Here is a 9,308-nt window from a genome sequence, read left to right on the forward strand (position 1 = left end):
GGCAAATTCAATCAAGAACAGTTGCTCAAGGTGCTTTATAATCATAATTCTTCTTCTCTGTATTTTCTCTATATTTAACATGGATGTTCCTAAATAACACACTGGACCATGAAATACAAGCAGACACCTTAAGTTTTTGCAGAGCACTGTTTCAAGTTAACTAATGTTTCAGAATCATTCATATTTGTATAAGTTGTCAGTACAGCATCTCTGTCATGCTATACAGAATGTGTAATTTTGTGTGGATACTGTGATATAAATATTCCCATTGTGCATAATCTATCCATTTTCCCTCTTAAGGGAGGCGAAAAACAAAGAAGAAGGTAAATGCTCCAACGTAAAGCGTCATTGACCTGTAAGGGTAGACTATTGTTCTTGTATGTTAGTCAGCCTTTTACCAACCAATGGGGTTGCATTAAGAATTTTCTTGAGCAGTTGGCAACAGCAATGGACAGTTATGCACTGTTCCTCGATGCCAGCAACTCCAGTCAAAATAAGCAATAGAATCAAAATGCACCACTGAGGAAGCTCTATGAAAATGTTGTGATACATCATTCAGCATCAAGGAATCCTGTTGAGTTGATATACAAAAGACTAGATGACATCTTGGTTCTGCAAGCAGAAATGGGCCAAGTATTCTTTGAGGAGATAATCCACTACAAAAAAGTTTTCAAAAACAGGATAAAAAGGAAGCAATTCATTGTTGGCATTGTTCACTGCTAATTTTATTTATACATAGTATATACCAGTGATTAATGCATATACAAATACAGGTTTTAGGTTTCTGTTTGTTTTTCTTCTCCTAGATATCATTCAGGGGGATCACATACAGCAACAATGAAAGTGACATGATAAAAGATGGAAGTCGTATCCTTAAGTTGATTGAACACAAGTTGAAGGTTTTCCACAAACATAAACAGAGGGCTGTGAATTTCATAAAATGTTCTATAATTTGGGTGTAAATGCACCATCAGATGTTATACAAGCTGCATATGCAGAGTTGAAATTGGATATTTTTGCTAATCAGAATGTAACTGCTAATGAATGAGTTTGTCAAGTTTTACTCTCGAAAGATTGTGACTTGGTTACTGACCTACATCATCCCAATAAAAGGCAGCCTGGGGACATGTTCCAAGCATTCTTTAAGACTTTGGAAAAAGAGACTGAAAAGTTTGCAGCAGTTGATGAGCACTAACATAGTGTGGCTCATTTTTCACAGTATTTATAATCCGTGACTTGATTGAAAAGGTACCAGACTTTTGACCTCTAAGAACAACTATTCCAAGTGAATCTACAGTTCTATTTGCATTCATTTCAAATATTGCATTTACAAAAGCATCATATTGATGACCATTATTGTCCTGCACAGTTCAAGTATATGAGAAATTATGCCATAAAATATCGTGATGTATGTACATTTCTAAGTGAGGATGATAAATCAAAGGTGGATTATGGTGAACCTTGTTTGAACTTGCCCACAGGTGTTCTTAGAACAAAAACTCTTGCACCAGCAACATCAATGTTAGCGACTCTTGATCATGGTGTACAAAGTAATTGTTCACTCCCCCCATCTGTGTATTTAAATGTTGACATTCCAGAGGATGACAGCATAAGTTTATACTCTAGTCAAGTCACCATGACTTTGAAGGATTCCATATTCTAAATGAGTTCACCCTTTCTCCATGCTGCAGAATTAATCCAAGTCATCAGATGATGAAATTAACCCACTCCTGATGATAACTTAGTGATGGTGGTTCAGACCACAGACTCGCATATGAAAGTGTAAAACTCTCATTATTTTATGCTTTCAAATATATAGACTTGTTGATTGCAGAGACAGCAGCTCCAAGACACAGCTGGACAAATCCTGTGTTGAATCTTGCATTATCGTAAACTGAATGTTCTAGTGCCATTGAACAACTCCTGAAATCCTGTTCAACAGTGGAGGATATCAGGAAAAAAGATGATCAGTATCCTGAAATCATCCCAAAATGGCAGAAGAGTTTGCAACCATTGACTGACTTATTGTCTGATTGGTGAAATAAGTTTAGTTGAAAGGAAAGTACTTCATAAATGACTGTCCAGCAACTGATGAAGAGGTTAAAACTCTTACAGAAAGTGTGATAAACCAGATGCATGATACAATACAATGCAGCAAGAGATCTAGCCAACAAAAATTGGTTGCATAAATGTTTAAAGTATCACTGCCGTTGTCATCACTATAAATTACAGATACATTGTTGTAACAACAAGGAATGTTGTGGGGAGTAAGGAAGTCCACATAGACCACTTCCATGGTTACCGGATCCTGTGCTACACACTACAAAGGATCACTACCTTCTGGAAGAAGTGATCAACCCAGAAACAACAGACAATCGACTCTCCAATTCCCAAGAGATGTTGGCTGCTGTTGCACAAGCTAAACAGGTAAAAAAAATCTCCAATTTCACATACTGAATAAGATACCAAATAAAACAATAGTTCATGTATTTAAGATATATGTACATTGTATAAAATGTCTTTTGTAAAAAAAAACTACGGATCCATTTCCTCAAGTCAGCATTTTGACAACCTCATAAATATGATTCATCAATGTTTTGACATCTGTACATTGTACATGTTGTGCTTCCATTCACTTACTTTTGACAGAGAAAAAAGGATAGCATGCTCACTAAACAAAATGTGAGACACACCATCAGATGTGTGGAATGTACTAAAGTATGATGCATTTATGTGAAAGAGGCCTTGATGCAGTGGGAATTATGGTCATTGAGGGAGACAATACTGAAATACGAACATAGGCGTGGTGCACCAATAACTGCAGAAAGTAAGGTTTGTATTCAAATAATGTAAAGAAAACTAAATATCCCAGAGTATGGCTTTATTAAAGCATGGCAAGTATTTTCATTAACCTGTAAAGTAGGAATGGGCACTTGTAACAGTATTATAAATTTTGCTACATACTTTTGACATCAGCAAAAGACGTTTCTTGGCAGATCTTTTAGTGCATTCTTCGACTGACAACACCATTGTTTTAGCGTTTTTGTCATGTGCCATAAATATCATTTTGGGAGTGATGACATTTAGCACCATCTGCCTGAAGGAATCACTACTAGGGTTAGAGGTACAGATCATAGGCATTCTTAACCAGAACAATTAAGATTACTCCACAATGCAGGCAATGTCCACAGTTATAGCTATGTTTAATTATTTTCATTTACAGGTGACAAACTTCATGGAATTGTCTTCGTTTGGGTACATCTAGATTGTCGATCACACTTGGAGTTCTCATTTTATGCATAATCTCTATCCAATGTAGACAAAAGGGTGCTGCAAAAAGTGAGGAACGTGTCACAAAATTCAAAGTGGTGTTGCCTACATGTGATTCTGTTAAATGCAAAAGCAAACCACCCATCTGCACAAGAGAGACAAAATAACTTGGAAGTGTGTGTCATCAGAATTATTTGAGCATTTACCTCTTCATGGAACTGTGGATAGGACCAATCAAGTGTTCATTGATGCCCCTGAAGTTAGTTAACTCTTTTCAGCATGGGCTTGGTCCCTGGGACCGAACTCATAACTATTTTGTGCTTGTTATAGTTTCATGCTATAACTTTTAACTTAGTAAGCATATGTTATTGAAATTTGGCAGATTATCTGTAAACATTACAATGCATTCATAAGCAAAATATAATTTTTTTTTATTAAGCATTAAGGTTTGTAAAGCAATGTTTTTCTCATGCCTTGTTTTTCTTTTCGCATGTTGCCTATCCAACATACAAAGTAATTTTCATTTTAAAACTAAAAATACTTTTGTGATCAGAAAATTTTCAAATTTCACATGCAAAATCTTTGTAATGTCCAGATAGTAATCAAACATTTCTTAAGAAAAAACTTTATATTTTATCTGTTATTTTCTGTGACAAATCTCTGTATGTGTTTGGTCAATTTGACCAATCTCATAACCACATTAAAAAAATTAGGAAATAGCTATATGCCTTTTTTGTTCTAGAATGACTACAAATTATAACACAAAAACATAACATGTTTAGACTAAATAGCTCAAATCTCATAATATTATACATTTATATATATTTATTATTTTTACTATATTGACCTTTTAGCCATGCCTGACTAATAATACAGAAGTTACAATGAGATATGATGCTCATGCACTGAGGTTACCGTATCAAATAATATAAAACTGATCTTTAGTCTTTACAAAGTGACCTGTCTTGGCTGTGTTTTAGTGGACTAGTATTTTGTAAAATACAGTCACATTTCAATTATTACATATAAGTAAATAGATTATTGCTATTTAGAAATAAGTTCTTAAACGTATTTTTCTTAAGACATAGAACAATAAATAAAGAAGTAAAGCAAACAATTATCTCTTGTAGTCACAAGTTTTGTACTCGGTTGCTGCTTGACGTAGATTGCTAAGACTTTTTAAATTTTGCACTTGGTGGATATAAAATGAAAATTTTTTTAAGGTTTTTTATATATATATACATACATACATATACTAGCTGAGTTACCCGGCATTGAATGGTGAAAATTTAGATTTGAAATGTAAAGATCAGTATTTTTTTCAGCAAATTATTCAGTAAGTAGTCAAAAGCTGTGATGCAATAAATAAAAAAAACATTTAATCAAACAAAGCTTTATTTGAAATTAGATCGTGTTTGAGCTTGTCTTGCTCTTTAAGCCTGAAGTCGTACATCATGTTGCTCCTCTGTTTCTTGCTCTCCATAAGTTATTTGTCTTACTTTTTGTGCTTCAAGTTTGGTTTGATGTTGTTCAGAAGTTACTTGTTGTCTATATCCAGCTTGCCTTGATGATTCTGACTGAACTCTGGCTTTGTGCTGTTCAACAGTTTCTTGCTGTCTTTGAGTAGCCTGCCTTTCAGCTTGAGCTCGAACTCTAACATTACGTTGTTCCAAAGGCTCTTCCTGTATTTGAGCAGCCTGTCTTGCAGCTTGTGCTTGAAGTCTTTGATTGTGTTCTTCTTCTGTTTCAGCTGCTCTTTGTGCTTGCATTCCTTTAGCGGCAGAAGACTTTCCATAGAAAGGGCATTTCTTGGGTGGCATAACCACCTGTATCACTAAATAATAATTTGCAATTCACAAAGTTACTAAATCACTTATGAAACCGCTTAGCACTATTTAAAGAAAACTGTTTTTGGAAATACTGAATTGACAGCAAGGTGATCTGAGTGTCTCCCGCCATAACACTTTCTATGTGCAAAACGTGCTTATGTATGTATATTGCAAAAAAATTTTACTACAAAAAAATGGTGCAATAATCATTAATTGTCAATTTTGTCATTAAATACTACACCAAATACAAAATGAATAGCACCATTACATTTCTTGTAAAAAACTGGTTATTATGAAGTTATTTTAAAATTTACAAGTTCAACCGTTTGGTTTCCTATAGCGAACAAAATAAACAAACTTCCTCTTTTGTATATCTAGCGAAACTATCTAGCGAAACCACAGCCAAGGGAACTGGCTTGGAAATAACCAAAAAATCATAAATTACTATATCAATACCAAAGAATTTCACTATAGTTTATTAAGCTTAGTAACTAAGCTGTATTTCAATCTAAAAAAATATGAAATTTTGAGCAGACTAAAGACAACTTATCTCCTTGAAATCTTGGTTGGAAAGAAAGAAACACATTAAAATGGCTGAGAAAGCCACTAGGGAGACATTCTGAGCTTTGAATTGGTTATTCATGTCATATATACAAGTGTATATAAGGGAGCATTTTAAAAATTGGAAAGATGTGGACAGGGTGCCACTGTGTTTGATTCATTACATGAGCAATATCTTAGCAAATTGAAAAAATGTTCTTATTTTGTATTCTAGCTTATAAATATCAGTAATTTGAGTTCCCAATTCATACAAAACTATAGAATTAGTACTATGACATAAACATCTTATTTGAACCAGTGCTAAATTCAACATACCACATGACACAAAATTGATGTTTAACTGTGTTTTTTAAATATTTACTTTTAAATTAAGAAATTGAGTAAGGTATAATACTACAATTTGAATTATAATCTACAATTTGATACCAAACTTATTAACATGAATATATGAAATAGTTGTTCAAAAAAATTTGAATGTGATTCAACAAACACGATGACATGGCCTTTCACCCATGACTCGTCTGGAAAGAGTTAAACAGGATGTGGTGGTTACTGCCCAAAATTAAATTATTTTCCCGTGTTAATGTTAAGTTTCTTAAAATGAGTTCTTTTTGGTTTAAAATTTCTGTAATTCTCTTCATAGAATAAATGTTGGTATTAACTTTATTCATGGTTTAACATGTTATGTTATTGATGATCATGGGACTAGTAGCATTTCTAAAATTATTTTTGCCAACCAATTTGAAAACAAAAATATCTACCTACCTACCCACATTTTAAATCAGTTTAGGGTTACTACAAACAAAAATATTTTTAAGCCTGGCCTAATAAGGGTCCAGTTTGACTGGACTCTGTAATTTACAGACAACAAGGAACTATTTGGTCCTTAACAGGCGTCCTTCATAAAAGTGAAAATTTAAACAAATCCTTCACTTTTCAGAAAATCTCTAATTTCCCACTTACAACCCTGTAAACTGCTGGCCTCCACTAGTGCCAACAGCAACTCATTCTATAAATCAATCTCCCTGTTAGAAAAATAAAACTGTCTAAATTGAAGCCTAACTTGTCTTTTCCAAATATTAAACAACATTTCATTTTCTCTCAACCTTACAATCCAAATAATTAGTTTTTTCCAACCACTATCAATATGATTTTACTACTATTTTATGTGTCACCTTATCAAAAGCTTTTCAAAAATCTATGAATGCCAAGTTCAAACTCTTTCTTTCATCCAGACAAGTTAAATACTCAAAAAATATAACAGGTTACAAAGGCAAGGTTCCCTTAAGTGAATTCATGTTGGCTTTCATTTATATTTCTCTAAAGCTTCTTTTATCAGACTAGAATTTTTCCCACTATAAAAGGAAAACTATGTGATTGATAATTTTCAGGACAATTCTTATCACCCACTTTACAAACATGGATAACATAAGCAACTTGATAATCCTTAGGCACATGGCCATTGTTTATTAACTTATCAAAAATGAAAGAAAAGCCTGCAAATCTGATCTTTGACTCCTTTTAAAACCATGAGAAAAAACCTTGTCAGGCCCTGGTGCTTTGTTTCTTATTAATCTTTTGATTTTTCTATTTACTACCTAGGAATTAACATTTACAAGATTCAAGTCAATTCCAATATTTCCCATAGAGAGCAAATGGTGAGAAATATTGCTAATATATTCTATTGTCAAAACAAAAGAGAACATTTAAAACTTATTTCATGGCCTTAAATGTGGCTTTCTGGACATCAGACCTCCAAATTTCCTTTCTTTCTATCTTAACACGTAACAAAACTTCAAACAATTATGCAGATCACTTTTAGCAAAATATTCCCCTACTTCAACTTTTGTAACCATATCCACATTAAATTAACTTTTTAAAAAAATTATATATCTAAGTAAGCAACAACATTTTTTTCATTAGTTTAAAATTTTCCACGGTCTACTGTTTAAAAATAAAATTTAAATCATCACACAGCTTTAACTTTAACCTAATGAAACAACACCATTACTCATTGTACTGAACTGATTAAGTAACATGCCACCAAACACTTAGCATTTAAAGTACTAAACAATTAAAGACTTACACAGTTACAGGTGTGCAACTTACATCAAGTTTGAATTCCAGCTCTGCATCCATTGTGGTTACCCGGACCAGAAACATTTTCCCAGCTTTCTTTTCACGCTTGAACATTGTTGGCATGAAGTGTTCAAAGGTGAATTTTTAAAGCTTTTTTCCTTAGAAAAATCTTATCTCACTCTTTTTTCTTTTCTTTTTTTTTGTACTTTAATGTCACACTTTAAATGAACTTTTAGATTTTGTTAATCCTAAAAATTCTCTGACTTCACTTCCTACAAAAATGACCAGAATGCCAAAACATTGGCCAGTGTTTAGTAGGCCTAACGATTTTTTAATCTTTAACATTACCTGCGTGTTTTAATATTACACGTACTTTAAACACCAGTTTTTCGTACTTAATGTATTAACTCCAACTAAATCTCAAAAACATACATCCTACAAGTTATAATATAAACAAACAAGTTTATGCGTGCATGTAATGAGAGCTACATTAACGGATAAGCCCAAGTAGTGTCTAAATACTCAATGAGTCAATCAATAACTGAATAAAACTGATTAAGATTAGACAGTACTCAGCAGTAACTTAAAAAGTTAAAACAATGAGCTGTGATACGATACAAAACGAGTAAGTATGGCCTACCAATGAATTTATTGAATGACAACGTACGATAATCTATTTTCTATGTCCAACTCAAGTACTTATAGTTAAAATGTAAGCTTGCAAGTTAGTTGTAACTTGTTCAAGTTGTTGCCAAATGAATCAACTCTTGGTCACTGTTTACTTAAACGTTACTTCAAACCTTTCCGTTTTTAAAAATAAAAATCTGCTAAAATATTAAATCTTTTTCAAATTTCATTAGTTAACATAAAATTATTCTCCATCAAAGCTGTCAACGAAGAACTCATCATGATAAAATCAATATTACAACTCTAATTTCACCCCTCTATTAAAAAAGCGTCATCTATTGTGTGTGAAGGCATGTGTGTGTGTATATATTTTAACATTACCAAATTATTTGATTCAAAACAAAACAAGATTTTTAAAAATATCCAAAATTATAAAAAGCATGCCTGAAACCAATTATTTCAAAAAATATTTTTCAAAATTAAAATGTGTCATATAGGAACAAGAACTTATTAATTATAAAAAAAAAGATAATTGTTTTACTGTTTGTTGATTTAATAAATATAAATACATATGTATATTTATGTGATAATACGAAAAATGAATATAAGTAGAATAACACGAAACAGCATATTCCTATCATAAATAGAACGTAGTCTTAATTTAAATAGTTCGTCCCTCCATTGGCATAGCGATATGTCTGTGGACTTATAATTCTAGAAAGCGGGTTCGATACCCATGATAGGCAGAATACCGATATCTATAGACTATCGTGTAGCTTTGCCCTTAACAGCAAACAATACAAATTTTTCATATGTATAATAATATTAATGCTATTTCATATATTTTCTTGTTCTAACTTCTTCTCTTACTGAATTTCCATGAGTTATTTTTTGTTGTTTGTTTTATTATTGTACAATGTAACATTGTAAGTTTAATGATGT

At 32.4% G+C, this 9,308-nt stretch overlaps 1 protein-coding gene across 1 annotated transcript in view; it reads right to left on the reverse strand.

Moving 5' to 3' along the window:
- LOC106474511 (merlin-like) overlaps positions 1 to 8,691 on the reverse strand; it is a 32,057-nt gene extending 23,366 nt beyond the window's left edge. The window contains exon 1 of the mRNA XM_022402822.1: positions 7,770 to 8,691. Within this exon, the coding sequence (XP_022258530.1) occupies positions 7,770 to 7,862 (93 nt within the window). The 5' untranslated portion in view covers positions 7,863 to 8,691. The remainder of the gene's footprint in view (positions 1 to 7,769) is intronic.
- Between the last annotated feature and the right edge of the window lie 617 nt (positions 8,692 to 9,308).

The sequence above is a fragment of the Limulus polyphemus genome, unplaced genomic scaffold (assembly GCF_000517525.1).
Source record: "Limulus polyphemus unplaced genomic scaffold, Limulus_polyphemus-2.1.2 Scaffold7308, whole genome shotgun sequence".
In the NCBI taxonomy this organism is placed as follows: Eukaryota; Metazoa; Arthropoda; class Merostomata; order Xiphosura; family Limulidae; genus Limulus; species Limulus polyphemus.